The sequence below is a fragment of the Carassius auratus genome, chromosome 15 (assembly GCF_003368295.1).
Source record: "Carassius auratus strain Wakin chromosome 15, ASM336829v1, whole genome shotgun sequence".
In the NCBI taxonomy this organism is placed as follows: Eukaryota; Metazoa; Chordata; class Actinopteri; order Cypriniformes; family Cyprinidae; genus Carassius; species Carassius auratus.
The window spans coordinates 20831246-20853889 of NC_039257.1; the positions used below are offsets into that span (position 1 = coordinate 20831246).

General features: G+C 36.3%; 1 protein-coding gene across 3 annotated transcripts in view; it reads left to right on the top strand.

Annotated features, from left to right (window-relative positions):
• pik3cb (phosphatidylinositol-4,5-bisphosphate 3-kinase, catalytic subunit beta) overlaps positions 1-20085 on the top strand; it is a 61673-nt gene extending 41588 nt beyond the window's left edge. For 2 of the 3 annotated variants that reach the window (XM_026282876.1, XM_026282875.1), the window contains exons 12-24: positions 4583-4633; positions 10255-10443; positions 10535-10656; positions 10752-10895; positions 11009-11108; positions 13042-13226; positions 13847-13956; positions 14047-14125; positions 14765-14932; positions 15582-15705; positions 15872-16017; positions 16148-16280; positions 18291-18428. In XM_026282876.1, coding sequence (XP_026138661.1) covers positions 4583-4633; positions 10255-10443; positions 10535-10656; positions 10752-10895; positions 11009-11108; positions 13042-13226; positions 13847-13956; positions 14047-14125; positions 14765-14932; positions 15582-15705; positions 15872-16017; positions 16148-16280; positions 18291-18422 — 1683 coding nt within the window. In that variant the 3' untranslated portion in view covers positions 18423-18428. Of the gene's footprint in view, positions 1-4582; positions 4634-10254; positions 10444-10534; positions 10657-10751; positions 10896-11008; positions 11109-13041; positions 13227-13846; positions 13957-14046; positions 14126-14764; positions 14933-15581; positions 15706-15871; positions 16018-16147; positions 16281-18290 lie in introns of all 3 variants that reach the window. The other variant, XM_026282874.1, reaches the window with a different exon arrangement.
• The last annotated feature ends 2559 nt before the right edge of the window (positions 20086-22644 follow it).

Consider the following 22644-nt stretch of genomic DNA (forward strand, 5'->3'; position numbering starts at 1 on the left):
TAGGCCTATTTCTGAATGAAATAATACAAATGCTACTTATTATACTTAGTTTTTTTCTCTTTCTAAAAAAACTATATTTTATACTCGTAGCATATTTTAACCATGCAGCAAACCTTAAATATTTTACTGAAAAATTACTGAAAATAAATAAATTAGTTTTTAAACCATTTAACTGATTAACCATTTAAGCGGTCAAAATATAAGACCCCGCCTCAGCTTGAGAGCGCTGCTCCCTAAAACTCCCATTTGCAAATGAAACTGAGTTGTAAGGCCTGTCTCTGTCACCTCCTTAGTCAGTTGCCTCTATCTTGGGACCCTGTTGTTCCCTTCTAGCAGGATCCAATTTCCGATGTCCAATTTTGCAATCTATCTGCTCGCCGGACATGGCTGTGCTCCACTCACTACGGGAGTGTCCTTTTGAGCTCGCTGGTCCTCTACAAACTATCTGATTCCTCCTCCTCTCCTCTGACCCCGGGCTATTGATCGCTTTGATCGAGCTAGGTTTCTCTCTCTCCTCACTAGGGGTTGAACTCTCCACTCTTGAGCTCCATGGCAGTGACATCAGGTAGTTGGGCTGCTTGCTGCCTCCCTGATAAGCTGCCTCTATTTGGGTCAAGTCAGGCAGTGTTCCCCTCACCTCAGAGGGTTGTCTTTGAGCCTGCCACTTCCGATTGAGCATCTGAGGTCTTCTCTCTTTGAGTCCTCCAGTCATTTGAGCTCCATTGAGTAACAGCCTCAGGTTGTTAGGCCTCTCTCCGCCTCCTTGTTAAGCCGCTCTCCTTGTTGGTCGAGCTTAGCAGTGCACGCTGCTCACAAATTGTTAAGTGATTTATCTGTGCTCCCTTCACCATGAAGGGCTTCATGCAAGCACACCGCTCCCTTCTGGGCATCTGTAGCAGATGGTCCAGGGTTTGTTCTGTGAGCGTGCCACAGAACACATTGTGGTAAGTGTGCACTCTGCGCACTTTCTAAAATCCTGTATGGTAAGGGTTGCACACTGTCAGCCTCGTTCCCTTTATTTAAGTTGGTTTAGGCCCCAGTTCTCACCTTGGGCTCCACTCAATTTCTATCCCTGTTGATACATTTCGGAGAAAGGTGTTGCTTCCAAAGATCTGTCTAGTCAGTTCTTTGAGCAGTTCTTTCTTTTTTTGACACCTGGTCATATCTCCTTGATTCCAAGCCTTGAGCTCTGGCCTAGGCCTGGGCTGCCCATCCAGCCTTTAACCCCTTACTAGTAACCCCCCTTTTTTGGCATGGAGACCGAAATTACATACCCAAAATAAAAAGGTTTCTGCTCATGATTCTTTCTGACTAGATACATTATCAACCTTTGTTCACAAAGCTGACACTTTAAAGTTTACTGTTCAGGAATCAGAATCACTCAGACTGTTATGATAATAGAGATATATAAGCTCAAACATAAAAACAAAAATAAAAATATTAAAAACATATGTTTTAAATGTATTTTAAAAAATGTTGATGTAGGAAATGAGTTTGAAAACACAGTGTAGCTAAGGCCACAAGTCTTCCAAAACTTCATAAAAAATTCATAATCGAATCTGTAAAACTGTGAATTTTATTAAATATTTTCTAAGGCCATGTCACGTGTGTTTTTAGAGAAGGCTAATCAGATTGATTTATAGCCCTTGTCATCCCTGTAAGATCTCACATGTAAACTCTCATGTGTATTTTGAATGTGTGTTGGCTTTGCAAAACTCCCCATTCATGATTCTATTGTTCTCACCAAACGAGTCTTTCACACCTCCGCCAGGTACGACACATTATCCGCATTATTATTTTATCATAATTCTTTTGTTTTTAATTCCACCTTAATTAGCCTTGATTGTGGTTTTTCAGGCTTTACAAAGCAACAAAGCAGCGATCTCACTTCAGTCTCTCTTTGCATTTAGCCATTATTTATCAAAAGTCTGGTAACACTTTAGAATAAGGTTCAATTATTTAATGTTAGTTAACTACTTTCGTTAACATGAACTAAGCAAGAACAATCCTTCTACAGCATTTATAAGTCTTAGTTCATGTTCATTTCAACATTTACTAATGCATTATTTAAATCAAAAGTTGTGCTTGTTAACACTAGTTAATGCACTGTGAATTACCATGAACTAACAATGAATAACTGTATTTTCATTAACTAACATTAACGAAGATGAATAAATACAGTAATAAATGTATTATTCATTGTTTGTTCATGTTAATTAATACATTAACTAACATTAACTAATGGAACCTTATTCTAAAGTGTTACCAAAAGTCTTACTATAAAAATATAACAAAACATTTTCTTACGACCTTACGTGAATTATTGACACAAAAATGCATTATGAAGAAGAAAAGCACCTGCTATTAGTAGCATTGGCGCTAACGTTAGCAACAAGCTACATCAGATAATTTATGAAATTATTAGTACACTTTTACGAAAAATCCCGATCGAGTGTTTATAATAACTTCCTTTAGCGATCAGGGGTGGAATTTGGTCGTTTACTGTTGTAAAAATATGTTATTTGTAGCCTTTTTCATCACTGCACAAGTTAGCATTTCCGATGTACATTTTCGTTTTTTTTTTTTAAAATGCCCCAGATCTCAAGAAATTATCATACCAAGCTTTACTATCATAATCGCGGGTTTATTATTCGGATATTTAGTGTGTACAGAGGTGTTTCAGTGTTGTTTTGGCCAGATAACTACCAGGAAGTTTGCAGGAAGCATGTGACACGAAGTGGCGGTGTCCAGATATGACACTCTAAGATTGACATTGGGAAGGCCCAATCGGAGTCTGAGTGACACACAGCACGGGCTGACAACACAGCAAACACATACACAGATCGCTGGGAGAGGCTGTTTATCATCAGATCGCGTAAATCCGTGGAAAGTGAATAGAAATGGTGATTCTGTCTGAACAAATATGAAGTAAACATCAGTAAATATATCCATATATCTCCACAGATATGCATCTTTGGTCTATAAATCCTAATTGACGCTGTTCAGTGAGTCTATGTGAACACAAATAAACCGCTGCTGACGTGACTGAATATGAGTGAGTGGTGAATTTCTATTCAAAATGGGGCATAATACGGATTTATTATTTTGCACTCCTGACATAAATCACTAAATATCTGTCACTGCAACAATGTTTTATCAAAACATTGGTCAAATATCGAAGCTAGAGTCTTTAAACTTTCAATTGATGCACAGTTTGTCCAGATGAAGTAAGACAGTGATGTTTAATGTGCTGTGAAAGTGAAACACTAATAAACTGGGGCTGTTGGCGATGTTTGCACGTAAAGGGGTTAACAGGTAATTTATTTTAGGGTATGCAGCTCAGGCCCTTGGCTGGAGGGTAAAATGTCACTGACAGCCGTCAAGGCATCTTGGGGCAATCCCATGGCTGTAGTACTGTTGGTACTTAGTGCTCGCTGTGGTTTCTGGCATGCAATCCCCTCAGCATGTCTGCATGGGCATACCGTTCCCCATAGCGACCTCTAGAGGATGCAGTTTGAAGTTCCCTCTGAAGGGAACATCTCTGGTATGAAACCATGGCTCCCTGAGAGGGGAATGAGATACTGTGTCCTCTAGTTCCCTTCAAAGTCATAGCAGCCATATTGCCCTGCAGCCCAAGACTGGTTGCCCACTGTAGCTAAGCAGGGTTGAGCCTAGTAAGTACCTGCTCAGGAGACCTCCTGGGAAAACTAGGTTACTGCTGAAAAGGTGTTAGTGTGGCAAGCTCACCCTGTGATCTGTGTGGGACCTAGCACCCCAGTATAGGGACATGGACCGTATACTGTCAAAAAGCACCGTCCTTTGAATGAGACGTTGATGACCCTCTGTGGTCATTAAAAATCTCAGAATGTCTTTCAAAAAGAGATAGAATAGAGGTGTGACCTTGGCATCCACGCCAAATTCACCCATTGGCCTCTGATTATCATGGCCTCCTAACAATCCCCATATCTACTGATTGGCTTCAACACTGTCTCCTCTCCACCGAAAAGCTGGTGTGTGGTGGGCATTCTGGTGCACTATGGCTGCTATCGCATCTTCCAGGTGGATGCTGCACACTAGTGGTAGACAAGGAGATACCCCCTCACAATGTAGAGCACTTTAAATGCTTTGAAAAGCAGAAACGCATTTTATAAATGTAATGATGTATTATTATTATTATTATTATTATTATTATCATTATTATTATTATTATTTCCTTGCCATGCTTCAGACATAAGCTTCAGATGAATAAGTGGATGATGTGTTCTCTCCTGCACCATTTTATACTGTGGTTGCTCAATATACACCATATTTTGATATATCCTTGCAAAAGTCCTGTTATTTGAGACTGACTTTCTACTTTGAGTTTCAAACAAAACTGTGCTTGAAGAAAATAAAAATGTGCACTTTCACACCTGGATGTAACTTAGCTTAGCTTTTTGTGTGCATTTGATGGAGAACTGTTGGTGTGCCATCTGGGTCTGACACTAAAGACATTCATAATCAAACATGAGGCAACACTAGTCATGTTACCGGATGTTCTGATATGTGTAATTGTTGTTTCTGTTTTTTTTTTCTCCAATAGATCCTGGAAAAAGCTGCAGAAATAGCTGGAGCCAGTGACACCATGACAATAGTAAAATGTTTTTTTATTATTATTATTTGTACTGTTCTCTGAGGTCCACTTATAATTTTATCAAGAATCATCATTTAGAAGTAATAAGCTGTTTTCTGTCCTGTTTCAACCCCCCTTAGATCAGACTGCTCTATTTGAATAGGCATGTCAGATTGTAGACTGGGAAGTAAATGCCCACTGCTATGATTGGCAAATAGTTGTTTGTATTTGACAGTGTATATTCCTTGTAAATGGACGCTGCTGTGATTTGGGTCATGCGTAATACGTAAACAACTCAATATCAAACAATCTGTAAGAAGAGACAAAGCAATAGTGACCAAGTAATGAAAACAGTTACTTATGTTGCAACATTACTGTTGGCAGGTGTGGGCAGTATAAAATAAAATTTTGTATTTAAATACGTTTACTATGGAGCCAAAAGAGTATCAATAAAGATAAATGCACACACTACATTCACATATGCACATATAGGATTCATACATGCACACACATGATTCATAAATACACACACAGGATACACAAATGCGCACAAAATTCACAAATGCACACACAAAATTTAAAAAGCAAAGAAGATTCACAAATGCATACAAAATTCAGAAATGCACACAAAATACAGAAATACACACAATTCAGAAATGCAAACAACATTTACAAATGCACTCAAGATTCACAAATGCACAGGACAAGATTCACAAATGTATTTCTGATGCACACACACATATATCTTGATTTACAAACTGCTTGCGGTCTGTGAACTTCACTGCATTTGTGTGTGAATTGTGAGACTCCCTTGACTTGGATCGACACACAAATGCCTTTTTTTAAACAGGGAATGATCTGCAACCAATCAGATATCTCCCTTGTTTTAGCCAATCACAAGAATGCACCCCACGTGGGGGATTTTAAAAAGGGTTTTAAAGGATGAAGTTTGAGATTTTATGTTTTAAAGTGATATATAACTTCTGATGATTTCTAAAATGTTATAGAGACAAAGGCAACGAGGAAGTCTTCTTTTTAAACAAAGGTCAAAACTCCTTTTGTAATCTAGATTTCTGAGGGTGCATTCTTGTCATAAATTGATCTTTTACTCTACATAATTTTTAACAAAAAGTATTGGTATAATATATATTTGGGAGTCTTAGACCTTTCCAACGATATATAGTTTGTCAAGATTAGATTAAATTTGATTGTAATATAAAGTGAGTGAAGTGAAGTGACATTCAGCCAAGTATGGTGACCCATACTCAGAATTTGTGCTCTGCATTTAACCCATCCGAAATGCACACACAGAGAGCAGTGAACACACACACACACACACACTGTGAGCACACACCCGGAGCAGTGGGCAGCCATTTATGCTGCGGCGCCCGGGGAGCAGTTGGGGGTTCGATGCCTAAGGGCACCTAAGTCGTGGTCGTGGTATTGAAGGTGGAGAGAGAACTGTACATGCACTCCCCCCACCCACAATTCCGTCCGGCCCGAGACTAGAACCTACAACCCTTCGATTGGGAGTTCAACCCTCTAACCATTAGGCCACGACTTCCCTTATAGTATAGTCAACGTAGGCGTCCCGTATACGGGACGGGGTGACATTTAACAGGTTAAATCTAATGTTTTTTTTTGTTTGTTTGTTTGTTTTTTGTTTTGCATTTAAACATTTTTTTTTTTAAATAGATAGGTATCAGCCTCCTTATTAGACTGCTGATTTCCTGCAGGGTTTGGCAGTATTTCAAATACTGTCATGGCCAAAAATATCGGCACCCTTGGTAAATATAATCAAAGAAGGCTGTGAAAATGAATCTGCATTTTGTTAATCCTTTTGATCGTTTATTAAAACTATTAACAAAAATCTAACCTTTCATTGGATTATAATCATTTAAAATGGGGGAAAATATCATTATGAAAAGTTTTTCCCTAATACTCAGTGGCCAAATTAACGGCGCCTTTTTATTCAATACTTTTTGAAACCTTCATTTGACGGTTTAACAGCTCTAAATGTTTTCCTATAATGCCTGATGAGGTTGGAGAACATCTGACAAGAGATCAGAGACCATGCCTTCATCCAGAATCACTTCAGACCCTTTAGATTCCCAGCTCCATGTTGCTGCTTCTCCTCTTCAGTTCACCCCACTCATTTTCTGTAGGGTTCAGGTCAAAGGACTGGATGGGCCATAGCAGAAGCATGGTTTTGTGCCCAGTAACCCATTTTTGTGTTGTTTTTGAGGTTTGTGTTTGGAGTTGGAGTCAGTCACTTACAGATTTTTTATATGTTGGTATTTGATAGAATCAAAGATGCCATTTTTCTGAAAAAGACGTCCAGGACCTCCATAAGAAATATAGGCCCACGACATAAAAAATACAGCTGTATATTTCATTGTACACATGGGGTACTTTTTATCCCTGTGTTCACCAAACCCATCTAGAGTATTTGGTGATAAAAAGCTCAGTTTTATTTTCATCTGATCATAGAAGCCAGTCCCATTTGAAGTTCCAGTCAAGTCTGATAACTGAATATGCTGGAGTTTGTTTTTGGATGAGCTAGAATTTTTCTTGAAACCCTACCAAACAAAATGTGGTGATGCAGATACTGTTTGACAATTTTATAAGGTTTTCTGACCACTATAACTGTTTTCTAAAGTTTTCCAGCTGTGGTCTTTTGAGTCTTTAGCCACTCAACTCTCCACCTCACCGTTCGTTACGACGATATAAACACACGTCCTCTTCCAGGCAGTTTCGCAACATTTTCTGTTGATTGGAAATTCTTAATTATTGCACTGATGCCTTTTCTTAAAGCCACTTCACTAATTTGTGAAACTCAATTATCTTTTGCTGCACATCAGAAATATAAACTTAGTTTTTTCTCATTGTGATGGATGATTAATGGAATTTGGGCTGTGTTTTTCCTCCTATTTATATTTCTGTGAAACAGGAAGCCGTGGCTGGATAATTTCATGTTCATAATCACTCTGGACTGATCAAAATTGTCAAATATGAATAGCAATATACTTCAGAAATATTTCACTCAAAATAATTTCTAGGGGTGCCAATAATTGTGTCCAACGTGTATTTGAGAAAAACATTCATTTCATATTGATATTTCCCCTCCATTTTAAATTATTAGTATCCAATGGAATTGTAGATTTTTGGAATAAAAAAAAAAAATTAATAAAAGATCAAAAAGATTAACTATGCAGATAAATGTTCACAGCCTTCTTTCTATCATATTTACCACTAGCGCTGTCTTGCTCCCTCTCCCTCGCGCATATTAATCAATTGGCACGATGGTGTCGGTTTTAATCATTTAAAATGAGAATGTAAGTGTGCTCACCGCATTTTTGTTTGCAAGTAAAAATTTGATTAGATTTCATATCGTAATATATATCGCAGAAAAATAAAATATCGCAATGTCATTTTTTCCCAATATCGTGCAGCCCTAGTTTAAATACAAAATATAATTTTGTATTGTGCCCTTTTTGCCCCTGTATGTAATATAGGGCTCAGGTGTCCCCAAAATGTGTCTGTGAAGTTTCAGATCAAAATAACACACTGATTATGTGCAGTATTTTATCATGCTGAAAATACCTGTTTTTGACTAAAAGCAAAAACATGCTGAAAAACTGTCTATCTCTTACAATGCAAGTGAGCTGCTGCTCCCTACCCCTCTTTCCAGAATAAGGCTGACCCTTACAGCTGGTCCCTTGGTTACTGTGGCAGAAATAAACATCAGTTTGTTTTTAAGTATCAAGTTTATCATACTCAAGTTCACATGCCATTACAATTCTTTGACAACATGAAGAGTTTATTCTTTGAATACATTTGAACTTCTGAAATATGTTTTTTGAAGCACATGCTCTTTCATGTGAACTGTCAAATACAAACAAGATAATGTGAAAATCACACAAGCATGGTTATTTCTGTGAAGCTAAACAACTGCATGTGTATTTTGGAGGTAATTCAGTAGCTAAACTCAGCAGGTTGTTGATCTGAATATGAGGATTTGTCATAAAAATATTTTTATTTGTAAGTTGAAATTTACACTCACAGCTCTGATGTGAAAAGCTGAATCTTTCAATTTGCACACACAGACAATAATCAAAACACCCATGTTTTGTATTGAAAGTTGCACCTACAAATAGCTACAAATGTGTAAAATTACATTCACACAAAGATATGACAGACACAAATGTTTACAACATATTTACTTTTTTACTTCAATTTCGCTGCACAATGTCAAGTCTGCACTTATAACCTCTCAGATATGGAAGTAGAAGTTCAAATCCTAACGCTTTGACTTTTGCTGCTCCTTTTGCGGTATTCCTGTTGCAAAACTTACTTGTGCACAGATGTGACAGAGCCGGGGTGGGACTGTAGTATGAATTAAGACATTTTATTGGTCGATGCCTGACCAATGAACAACACCAGCCATCACGACTTGCCAAGAAAGAAAGATGTTTATTATGTATCAGTTATATGTAAAACACTGCAAACTACTTTCACTGAATATCCTTAGCTTTGACATTATTTTAAGACACTAGATTCATGCAAGATGTTGCATTAATTGTCTAACAGATAATACCTGAATGACGAGATGAATGCAGTGTCTTAAAATCCTGTAAAAGCTAAGGATATTCAGTGAAAAGTGTTTGCAGTGTTTTAAAAATAACTGATACATAATAAACATCTTTCTTTCTTGTAAAGTTGCGATGGCTGGCATTGTTCATGGGCATCGACCAATAAAATGTTTGCACCACAGCCCGCCCCCGGCTCTGCTCTCTCACATCTGTACATACAAGCGCAAGTGAGTTTTGCAACAGGAATACCACAAAAGGAGTAGCAAAAGTCAAAGCGCTCAGGATTTGAACTTGTACTGCCAGATCTGAGAGGTTGTAAGTGCTGACTTGACATTGTGCAGTGAAACTGAAGTAAAGTGAGAAGTAAACATGTCTTAACATCTGTGTATGTCATTTTCTTTATGTGAATGTCATTCTACACATTTGTAGCTACTACACATTTATTATCTGCAACTTTCAATTCAAAACACAGGTTTTCTGATTATTGACTGTGTGTGCAAATTAAAAGATTCAGCTTTTCATATCAGAGCTGTGAGTAAAAATTTCAGTTTACAAATAAAAATATTAATATGACAACTTCTCACATTCAGATCAACAAGCTCAAGAGTTTTGCTACTGTTTTACCTTTATAGTGTATCAGGGTATTAGATCTGTGAAACAGCATCTCTTGGGCATGGCGACAACACACTACTAACTCAGCTCAACCAGGCCTCGCTAATCCCCCACCCTCCACCTTGAATGGGATTTATTTGAATGTGGGATATTATCACGTACATTCCAGGAACAAAATTCGAACCAAAATCGCGGGTTTGATGGAATTTAAAAACAGTGCTGACTGATTGAGAGAATAACTCCCTTTGCAGTGGACTTTGTGCCTAGTAACTTCGCAGATCTTTTTCATGCACAAACAACAACATTACACACTAAAGGAATTAAAAAAAAAAAAAAAAAAAAAAACGTAATAGGACCCTTTAACTATCACTACCTCTATATAAATACTGTTGTGTCTATGAGTTGTCTGGATAAATATATTGCAATTAATATCTTTAGGGTCGTGGGGGTAAGAAGTTTTACATAGAGCTAAAGGAGATCATGGAGAGGGATCCTCTCTCACAGCTTTGTGAGAATGAGAAAGATCTGATATGGACACTTCGCTACGACTGCAGAGAAAACTTTCCTCAGTCTCTCCCCAAACTACTGCTGTCTGTCAAATGGAGCAAACATGAAGACATGGCTCAGGTATACCCACAAACATACACATAAATATTGACATTAACCAACATATGTGTTGAAACGCAAGCATTTCAAAATTCTCTCTGTTGTGCTGCAGCTACAGGCTTTGCTGCAGATTTGGCCTAAACTAAGTCCTCGAGATGCTCTAGAACTTCTGGATTTCAACTACCCTGACCAGTATGTCAGAGAATTTGCGGTCAACTGCCTTAGAGATATGAGGTGAGAAGTCCAAGTTGTCAGAGAGCACATTGTCAAAGAACCTCGTAAGAAATGCTGAAATCCCAAATGTTTGTTTCTCTGTGTGTTTGTGTTAGTGATGATGAGCTATTGCAGTATTTACTGCAGCTTGTGCAGGTGTTGCGCTATGAGCCATACTATGACTGCGCCCTCAGCCGTTTCCTCCTGGAGCGCGCTCAGTACAGCCGCAAGATTGGCCACTTCCTCTTCTGGCATCTCAGGCAAGTGTATACATGTGAAGAAGCTGGGAAATGTAAATACTTTAGTTCACCTGGTATTTCAGTATTCTTATGCAGAAACTAGAATTTATGGTTGCGTGTGTTGTACATTACAGGTCTGAAATGTACATGCCAGCCGTGTCGGTTCATTTTGCTCTGATTTTGGAAGCATACTGCCGAGGCTGCATCCCACACATAGAAGTTCTCAAAAAACAGGTGCATTATTTTCATTTTTTCTCATTACATTTTTTACATTTCATTCAGAGATAGCATTTATTGTATTTTATGATCAGAATACTATTGGGGTTATATAATACTGTACTACTGCATACTATACTATATGCTATAGTCAAGTCACCTTTATTTATATAGCGCTTTAAACAAAATACATTGCGTCAAAGCAACTGAACAACATTCATTAGGAAAACAGTGTGTAAATAATGCAAAATGATAGTTAAAGGCAGTTCATCATTGAATTCAGTTATGTCATCTCTGTTCAGTTTAAAAAGTGTATGTGCATTTATTTGCAATCAAGTCAACGATATCGCTGTAGATGAAGTGACCCCAACTAAGCAAGCCAGAGGCGACAGCGGCACGGAACCGAAACTCCATCGGTGACAGAATGGAGAAAAAAACCTTGGGAGAAACCAGGCTCAGTTGGGGGGGCAGTATAGTATTCTATACTATAGAATACTATATAATCAGATTATAGATGTAGCCAGAAGATGGAGGTCAAAGTAACATAAAAACAAAGTATTTACATCCCAATCACAAATGCAGCTACAAAGTTGAGTAAGCTGTAATGGACATTGGTTTGCATTTTGATAAGTGAGTTAAAGCAACACAACTAACAGCGGTTCAAAGAGACTAACTACTGGTCAGCAAATTGTTATGTGTTAAAGGGAACTGTGTCAAAAATAACGAGCAAATGCCAGATATGGACAAACATATTAGCAAAGAGGAAGAGTACTTAAGAAAAAAACTTGACAACAATGAGAGCTGGACATTTCACAATAAAGTCAAAAGTACAGTTCAAATGATCACAGAATGAGTGACCTCTTCTTTGATGCTTTGTCAAAAAGATTTCCACCTTTCTGAGTTTGGCTGCAGTCTACTCTAACACAACTGCCTTCTGATTATCTTGCAGATTTTCACGGCATAAAAAAAAATGTGTACTGTTAGAATTTTATTTAATGAAGAATGGAATAGTAAAGTATTGGAGTTGTACTTCAGAATCGCTAGAAAGTATTTACTGTAAATTTGGATACTAAAATACTGTAAGTTTAAGGTTGGTTCTTAAATCTGCAAGATGGCCCTCCAAGAGCAAGATTGGACACTAGTGATGCACAGGTCATCTCGAAACCAATGGGTCGGGTTAGGGCGGGGTAAAGAATTGTCTGCGGGGCGGGTTGGGGCAGGGTATTAAAAATATCTATTTTCATATTTTATTAGGTTCTTTGATAAGGTTACAATACAAAGGCCTACGTAGCAATGTAACTTGTGTGATGAACCCGTTGCGCAGGTCGTGTTGGGGCAGTTACCTGTAAATAAATTTCACTTTATTTGCTGGGCGGGCTGGGGCGGGCCAAATAATTTCATAAAAGCGCCCTGCGGGTTGGAAAAAAAACCCGACGCACACACATCACTATTGGACACACCTGATTTTACGTGGAAGAGACTAAACTTTTTATCACTTACCCACTTTATGGAACTTTGTTGGATCAGTCACTTTTTTTGTTGTAATTTTCACCTGTAATGGATAAAAACATCTATAGGCCTCTTTACTCTTCCAGCATCAAAAAATCATTAAACATGGTATGAAGTTCTAGACTGTAAAGTGTACATTCCTTCAAAGAACTAAAGGCTTTTCTTCTTGAACAACAAGTGTATTTAATTAATGCAAACCAAAAAAAAAGTAGAATCAGTGCATCCATCCATCCATCATGTTATTGTTTTGAGATAAATGGATTTATTAGTTAAATGTGTTTGCATTTTTGTTTTTTGCAAATTTCTTCATTCCAAAAAATAAAATAAAAAATTCACTCAGTGTATTAGATTTTACTTTCAGCTTGGTATTGTTATTTCATATTTTGTGTGATTGTTTTTATGTGGAACTTAACATTATGGTGGTTTTGTTATTATTTTGAAGGTTGAAGCTCTCAGTAAGCTGAAAGCTGTAAATGAGCTGATTAAATTGGGCACCATAAAAACTAAGACAAAACAAGCTCATCTTAAAGAGGCCATGATGACCTGCCTCAGACAGACGGGATTCATCGAGACTCTTTCCGACCTGCATTCACCTCTCAACCCCAACATATTGCTCGCTGGAGTACAGTAAGATCTCTCTGTGTTTGTGTGTGTTTTATGCATATATTATTTTCAAACTAGTACACTGCACATCAGTTGAATTTCATCAGATTAATGTACTTTATAAACTGGTGGAGGAATAGTTTATTTTCACAATTAATAAAAAGTAAATATTAATAAAATAACAGCAATAAAAAGTAAATAGGCAAAGGCCTTTATACTTCTATAATAATCAGGTTAGAAAAGGTTGCTTCTGTATGGAAGGTGGTTGGAGCTTAGAGATAATTGGGGTTAGTGACATCAGCTGAACATGAAGGAGGTTTTAAAGACCCAGTCAGTTATAATTTGATGGAAGATTATAGAGATAAACATTTGTATGTTTAATATTTATCCTAATCCAGAAAACTGTAAACTGTTGACATACTATTGATTTCACATACTGCTCTTCACATAAACAGTACAGGCATATTCAGACATGAGACCGATTAGCTTGTTCTTTTGTATTCTGTTAAGTTTGGTGCTAAACACTGAAAAAAAAAATAGTTTACAATTAATGTTATTAAATTGTTATTGCAGAAATTTCAGACAAAATACTGCATACAACAGTAAGAAGAACATTACCTCTAACTTTTCTATTTCTCTGCCAGTGTGGAGAAGTGTAAGTACATGGACTCTAAAATGAAACCTCTGTGGATTGTTTACAACAACAAGCTGTTGGGAGGAGATACAGTGGGCATCATCTTCAAAAATGGAGATGGTGAGAGACAGATGGCTCAGATAATGGGCAAAGACAAAACACTGTCAAAAGATCAGATTAAATAAACATTTTAATATCTGCCTTTCTCAGACCTGCGGCAGGACATGTTGACTTTACAGATCTTGAGGTTGATGGATCTGCTATGGAAGGAGGCTAACCTGGACCTCAGGTAAAGTGTGTGTGTCAGTGTAACAATCTGTGTATGTATGTTTGTGAGTGCTGAGTGAATTAGATTCAGGTGTGGTTAAGGATGGGAATGTTAAGTTATTTGAGAAGAGGCAGTCATATTCAACATTTTCTTCTCCACTGAATATTATTTAATTGAATAGGCTTTTGGGCACAAGCCAATCAAAATATTTTGCCCCTTTTCCATTACTTCACACTTAATATTCAGAATATTTTTTCCTCGGTCAATGAAACTAGATTTGGAAGCACACTACAGATGTCTTTGCATTACATTTATAAACCTAACAATTCAATTATTGTACTTGAATGCTTGTTGACATCAGAAACAATGCCATATATGATGGGCAGAGTTGGAAAATAATTAGCAAAGATGCCACCAAACTGAACAAAAATGCCAGACAAATTCAAAATAAAGGAGCAAAAAATGCTTCTGCATGATTGAACAAAATTTAGTACGGCTCTCAATATAAAAAAAATTAATGAAAATTGTCCATTTGCGGAATTGTATTTAGATCTGTGCACACTGCATCACATATTTTTATGCAATGTTTTTTCAAATATATATATATATATATATATATATATATAATTATTATATTTTTTCTTCATAAACGTCTTGTAGAATTGTGCCATATGGTTGCTTGGCGACAGGAGATCACTCTGGTCTGATTGAGGTTGTGTCATCAGCTGATACCATTGCGAACATCCAAAAAACAAGCAGCAACATGGCCGCCGCTGCCGCCTTCAATAAAGATGCTCTTCTGAACTGGCTTAAAGACAAGAACTCTGGGTGAGTTAGACATGTAGTAGACTATGATGTCTCACATTAACCGTTTTTGATTATTTGAATAGATTAGTTATTTGTTTTTCAGTATTTTGGGGAATTGAGTAAATATTGTGTAAAACTTTGTTACAATTTTGTGTTTAATTTGCCATCATAACATTGTAAATATGCATGCAAATTGTAATGGAAATCATTTTCTAACAATAATGACCTCTGAATCTTTTTGATTAGCAGCCTTCATGTGGTTTTCATCTCTTATTGTGAATTTCAGTATTACTAAAGATAATTTATTTTGAATGGTAAAGCTTTTGATGTTGCATAATAATCTTACCTAGCTCTAGCATCCTAGCAGTTTTTGGCAATACGAAATATAATAATATTATTATTATATATTAAATATAGTTTGAGCCAAAACTAATTTGTGATGTGATGTGTTGATTAATTACTTAATTACCAGCATTTTTGTTGACTTGATTGCACAGATACTATTTAAACTGAACTGAGCTGGATGATGACATAATTGAATTCAACGATGAACTGCCTTTTTGCTTCATTGAAACACCGTTTTCCTATTTGATGCTGTTCAGTTGCTTTGTTACAATCTATATTGTTAAAAGTGCTGTATAAATAAAGGTGACTTGTCTTGACTCGACAGAGATGCTTTGGAAAAAGCCATTGAGGAGTTCACTCTGTCGTGTGCTGGTTATTGTGTTGCCACCTACGTCTTGGGCATTGGTGATCGGCATAGTGACAACATCATGGTTCGCAGTACAGGGCAGGTAAGTTGGAAAATTGTTTCATACTTGAAACCACATGAACATACTTTTTCCAGAAGATATATGATGCTCGAAAATGGCACTCTTAATTATTCTTTCACGGTCTTCTGTTGATTAAAATATTGTGTGTGTGTGTGTGTGTGTGTGTGTGTGTGTGTGTGTGATTCAGCTCTTCCACATAGACTTCGGCCATATCCTAGGAAACTTCAAGTCCAAGTTTGGGATCAAGCGTGAACGTGTTCCTTTCATCCTCACACATGACTTCATCCACGTGATTCAACAGGGAAAAACAGGCAACACAGAGAAATTTGGAAAGTTAGTGAAAAGACTTTTTGTGTTTCATATTATATCACTCACTCTAAATGCATAATTTGTACATTTCAGTTGATTTTAGTTTCTAATGATATAGGATGCTAATTTAATAGTGCTTTGTATTTGTGTATAGTTTTAGGCAATACTGTGAGGAGGCGTATCTGATTCTGAGAAAGAATGGGAATCTGTTCATCACACTCTTTGCTCTGATGCTCACTGCAGGCTTGCCAGAGCTTACTTCTGTCAAAGATATCCAATATTTAAAGGTAAAGACATGCCCAGTGCAACAGGAAAATGGGAATTTGAATTTAGTTAATTCTGAGATTAAGTGAAACCATATGAAGTTTATCTTCCATACTGCAAAGCCTATTCTGTTCTATGAAATGGTAAATAAAATGTATTGGGGCTGTCAAGCTCCAAAATGACTGAAAATCCCCATAAAAATAATCTAAACATACTTGTCCAGGTCATATCATGGAACATATTTGAGGAATGAGGTACAGAAATTTAACCAGTTCACTGAAAACCTTTTCTTGACAAACCACAACAGCCAGTAAATTAATAGCTAATTTTTAATATGCCAAAAAATTTATATAAAGAGTAGACCATACTGTACATAAACTATTGGTGGTTAACTTTACAGTAATGATGGTACTTTTTTTGGTCATCTTCAAACTTGACCATGTTGCCTAGAATTATAGTAAAGTAAACATCTATCTCAAGCATTTAAACATTATATTTGTATATTAATTGGAAAAAAAAAATGTCATAGGGATTTTATTTTGCATTCAATGCATGTTGAAAGCAATTACACTTGTATTAGATGCTGCATCTGAAAAAAACTTCTTCTTTTTTTGTCTTTACTCTCTCTTTTGTATATTAAATTATACTTGTTGTATTTAGACGTTGATTAGAGCCATTTCTACCTATGTCAACTCCGCTTCATTCTGCTATTAGAAATATGATGATTTAATTTGTTGAATGCACTAATATCTCTCCATCATATGCTGTATTGCAAGTAAAAATATGTACTCTGTCTTTATAATTATTTATTTACATGACTCCAGTGCAGCCACCTAAGAAATGGTTTACCTCTTTAAAATAGTGCAGTTAATGCAGATTTTATTTTAAAAATTATGAATCCTTCAATACCCCTGAAAACACGTCAAAAGACCCAGACTTAATTATCAACAAATAACTACTTACTAATCTTAGCTATCTCAGTTATTAATAAACAATACTATTTAATATAGTTTATGATTACTGTTACTTACAAAACAAAATTAAGTTAAATCAAATCAAAGAAACAATAAAAGATTGGACCATAGAACAACCACCACTTTTAGAACCCATCAAAAACATTAGTAAGCAGTATAATTACATTTCATCACTGCAGATCAGAAATTCTGAAAACTACTCTACAGAAATACATTCAACATTACTAATACAAACATGCAACTGATCCAGTATAAAATCTTACACATTTAAAACAACACAAGATATTTAAAATGGCACTAGCAACTTGCACTCAAGACAAATGCATTTATTGCAAGATCACTGCAAGCTTATTCATGCCTCATATACTGTGTGTGTGTGTGTGTGTGTGTGTGTGTGTGTGTGTGTGTGTGTGTGTGTGTGTGTGTGTGTGAAAAAACCTTGCAGTGCTTAATGTGCCTCAGCAAAACAGTTAATCGTAAATACATGATTTCCCATATTACTAGAATACCATCTTGTTTTTATGTATTCATTGAAATATAAATTTTTCTCCTCCTCTCATTTTCTCTCACTTCCACCTTTAATGAGATTTATTGTTATTATTATCGTCTCTTACTGAGATCTACTCTACTCCACCTTTGCTGGCAGGGAGTTAGGAGGGAGAAGAGAGTGGAAAGAAAAGGGGATGAAGAAGATAGTAGGAGGCAAAGAAACAATTTTCTTTGTAAAAAAAAAAAAAATAATAATAGTAATAAAAAAAAAAATAATAATTAAAATTAAATAATAATACTTATGCCCGAATCACGAAAATACTTAAAATTGCCCTGTCAGTTATAAATAATATGCTACTATGTTGAGCCGAACCTTTGTTTATATACCTGTCATATGTCTCTATTTGTTTATGTTTTGAGTTAGTGTTCTGCAAAAAAGGGACAGCGAACACAATGAAACCATTATAACATCAGTTTAGGTTAATGAAAAGCTGTGTTAAATGTGATTGTTTAAAAAATAAAATAACTTCATATACATAATGACATCAGCTGTATGTTTATGTCTTTCAGGACTCTCTGGCATTGGGTAAAACTGATGAGGAGGCCCTCAAACAGTTTCGGCAAAAGTTCGATGAAGCCCTGCGAGAGAGTTGGACCACCAAAGTCAACTGGATGGCCCACATTGTGGCTCACCCTTCATAAACCAAGGGAAACATATGCATAAAGCACTATTAAGTGCAGCAAAACAGTGATATAAAACTTATTTATGAGATTATGAAATCGATGGACAAATTGCATGGATCTAAATGATCTTTAAAGAGCTGGAGTCTGCAGGAATAAACAAAAGACTTGTAATCTTCTACGCTTTCTTTATTCTGTTGAATATCAACTGCCTCTGACCACAGGAGAGCCATAGAAAACCCTCACTTGACATCGGATATAATTGCCTTATACAAGGTAACAAGAGAAAATTTGAGCTTTTTCTTCCTCCACTGAAATGTCAAACAATAAGTAACTCCAGCACATCCTTCTAGAGAGAAACGGGAGTCCTTAAAACACGGCGCAACAATGCAAGTTTTGGCCATCCAGAAAGAAGATGTTTATTGTATAACCATGTTAACATTTTGGGACTCAGACTTTTGAGAATGGACAAATCAAAGCACAAGCTTAGAGAAAGTGCATCTTATCATACCAAAAGGTAAACGTGTGCCTAACTGCACAAGAAACTTTTTTTTAATTGTATGTGCCAGACTACTTTATTAAGAGGAATGGTCTTAAAACACTGGAATCATGTTATAGGTATAAATATTTGAATGTTGTAATAGTGAAGCACTGTTCCTATATACCACAGTACTACTTTATATATAACAGAAATGGCTGTAATATAAAAAAACAAATGGGATGGCCTCACACACAGATATTCAATAAGGATCACTTTGAACAAACTCTGTGTAGACGAAGGACCTTCCTTTCCTCTCTGTGTTGAGAAAAACTCATGTAGTTTGTTCTTTGGTGCTAGCCATAAACATAAAACATCCCGCATTTATACATACGCAAGCACAGCATTGTAGCCAAACCCGTTGTTTAGTGGTTTAGACCATGAAAACTGCTCATTTTTGGTGCCTGTTATTAAAAGAGTAATTTACAAATTTATATGGGCTTACCATATGCCTGCATATCAAAATACACAATTTCAACCACCTGTTTACTCAGAATATCTGCACAAATGGCTCAAGAGGACCAAAAAGGGGAGGTCTAACTGTCATGACAGCTACTGTGTACTGACAGCTCAGGCAGTTGTAATTACTGATTAATGCCTATATTGTAAAGTACAGAGAGTGATTATCAATGTGTGTTTTACTACACATAACATGCTGTCTCTAGTGCTGCTTCTCTTTTTGGCTTTGTGTCTAGGGATGTATCAATGCACTGAGCATGTTATTTTTACACTGAATATCTATATGTTTGAATGGGAAGAAAGTATGTACTGTGATAAAATTAGATTATTAGGAGCAATGAAAAGATTCTAGGACCAAAATTCCAGAGAATTATGCATTAATTTCCAGTGCTGTTATGGTATAAGAGAGTTAGATTTGTGCCTATGAAATAAAATTCATTTTACACTAGAACAGGTTATATTCGAATGTCCATTTGCCTTATACTCTTTATGCTATATTAGAAGATGTCCTGATGCCTTGGTGCAATAAGCAAATGTAAAAGTGCTACTGTAAACATATTTTGAGTGTGTGTGCTCATGCTGCTGTATGTTACACTGATGACCTTTGATTTCACTTAAACTTTTAATACAGGCTTTGCTCTGTCTTGCCCATTTTATAGAAATACTATTAAAGGTGTTTTCATTAAACTCCCCTTTATAATTTTAATTTGATTTAGAAAAAAAAAAAAACATTTAAGTTCAAAACCATTTAGAGTTTGGTCAAAAAATAAAAGACACTTAGATTAAACCACTGCAGTTAAAGATAATTTCTATAATTTCCGATCCTTTTTGAAACTTTTGGACCCCATCGACAGCATGAGGGTAAGTATATGATTTTTGAGTGAATGGAGTTGTTCTAAGTACAGACAAACCAGTATATCTACTATATATGAGACAACCTGTTGATATGTTTATTTACACAGACCTGCACAAAAGTGTGAGAAGAAAAAAAAAAGTATTTTGTTTGACGTGAGATTGGAAATGCCATTTTTAATAATATATAAAGAACAATTTAATAATTTATATTTTTTTTGATCAGTCATGTCCACACAGTTCATGATCCTCATGAAAAATTACCCTTACATCCTCTGAAGCTTTATCTAAATCAAACCCTGATTATTGCTTTAAAGAGAAAACATGAAAAAAGTTTGAATACTTTTTATATACACTACTGTATACAGCAGTGGTTCTCGGCTCCATGGACTGGACTGACTGTCAGATATGAGAGATAGAGGGTCTGTCCAAAATTGTCCCCTATCTCCATAAATACACTCTTTAAAAAGATGGTCCTTTAAAGGTTCTTTACATGTAGAAACCGTTCTATGTAGAACCATAGCATACTGAAGAACCCTTTTAATGCTGAAATGGTTCTTTCTGTCAGAGTTAGGGTTCTTTATTCCCGCCCTTTTGTTTTTCAAATCTGTAACTGTCAAAGCATTTCATTAGTTTCCGGAGTTCAGTGATGCAACTACACAGACTGTCAACACACTCGAAGCAGGTAAATTATTTCATTTTTAAATGTAAATAAAAACGTTTCTTTAAAATTGTATCTGGTTATCAAACAAGTATGTTCTTTTCTTTTCTGTTTTGATTACATATAAGTGTGAGCAGCTCTGGCTGATGATAATCCTCTTCTCCACTGAGTAAGTAACGGAGACATTGAATTTATAATCCATATTGTTATAATTTTAAATAATTATTTATTACTAACAGAGGCTTCACTCTAATAAAAGATGGCTCATTAGGCCCAATTATTTTCTGGACTTCAGCTATCCAACAACACAGACTGTCAACACACTCTAAGCAGGTAAATTATTTATTTCTTAAAATGGCTATAATTTTTAACTTTCATATTGTAAATGGTTTCTTACAAATAATGTATTTTTCTCTTTTCAGTTTAAGAGAACATGTAAGCGTGTCCAGCCACTTTTAGTTAAGGATCCTTCTCTCCACCACTAAGTAACAAAAATATTTAATTTAAGGTCCCTTTTTCTTTTTAAACAAATGGAAGAAGACACATTGTAACTCTGAACTCAATTGTGTATTTCAGATGCGGTCACATCTTACAACCCCTTAGTCTGCAGAGAGATACGGCCACTCAATCACACAAAAATACACTTAATGATTGACTTACAGGCATCATAGAGGATTATAAAAATACATTATTTCATTGGAAATTGTTCTTCATTTCACTATTTAGAGTTTCTATTTTGTTTTACTTCTTTTCTTATAGGGCACATTTTGAAAGTGAAAAAAAAAAGTGACATGACATACAGCCAAGTATGGTGACCCATACTCAAAATTCATGCTCTGCATTCAACCCATCTAAAGTGCACACACACACACATACACACTGTGAACACACACCCGGAGCAGTGGGCAGCCATTTATGCTGCGGTGCCCAGGGAGCAGTTGGGAGTTCGGTGCCTTGCTCAAGGGCACCTCAGTCGTGGTATTGCTGGCCCGAGACTCAAACCCACAACCTTAGGGTTAGGAATCAAACTCTCTAACCATTAGGCCACAACTTCCCCCTATTTTGAGAGGACAGCCATATGTAGTCTGCCATAGTGGACATTATCAAATGCACTCAATCAACCACATAATGCACTGCAATAACAAGTGTACACTCAACGCCTAGAGAATGCCCATAATGCACTGTGAGGTTCGTGCTGAATAAATTCCCAAGTCACGCCAGAGGATGGCACCTGCAGCTGAATCATCCATTTATCTATTTTCCAAACCGCTGGTCCAAAGTGGGTTTGGCGTAATACAGCATCCTACAGGTATCCATTTCTTTTTAATTATTAAATTGTTTAATTAAGGTTTATACATTCTAGTTTCCACGACAGAGTTCAATATAAGATTTTTCTTAACTACCTAGTTAATAGAAAATGTGAAGACCATTGGCTACCCTGGACTGGAGATAAGAACCACTGGTATACAGTATACAATCCTCGTCTTGGAGAACAAACCCACCTTATTCAACTTATCAAGGTCTTCAGGTTTACTGGTAAACTAAAGGTAGGTGTCTTGAAGCAGGTTAGAGTTAAACTGTAGGACTGTGGTCCTCCAGGCTGGGTTATGCACCTTAAATAAGCTGCAGACCTATCATAGAATTCAACAAAACCGTAATCAGCACAAGGAGAGTAAACTGAATGAACTGAATCTTACTGGGTCTTTCTGAATTGCTTATAGCAATAATGTAAA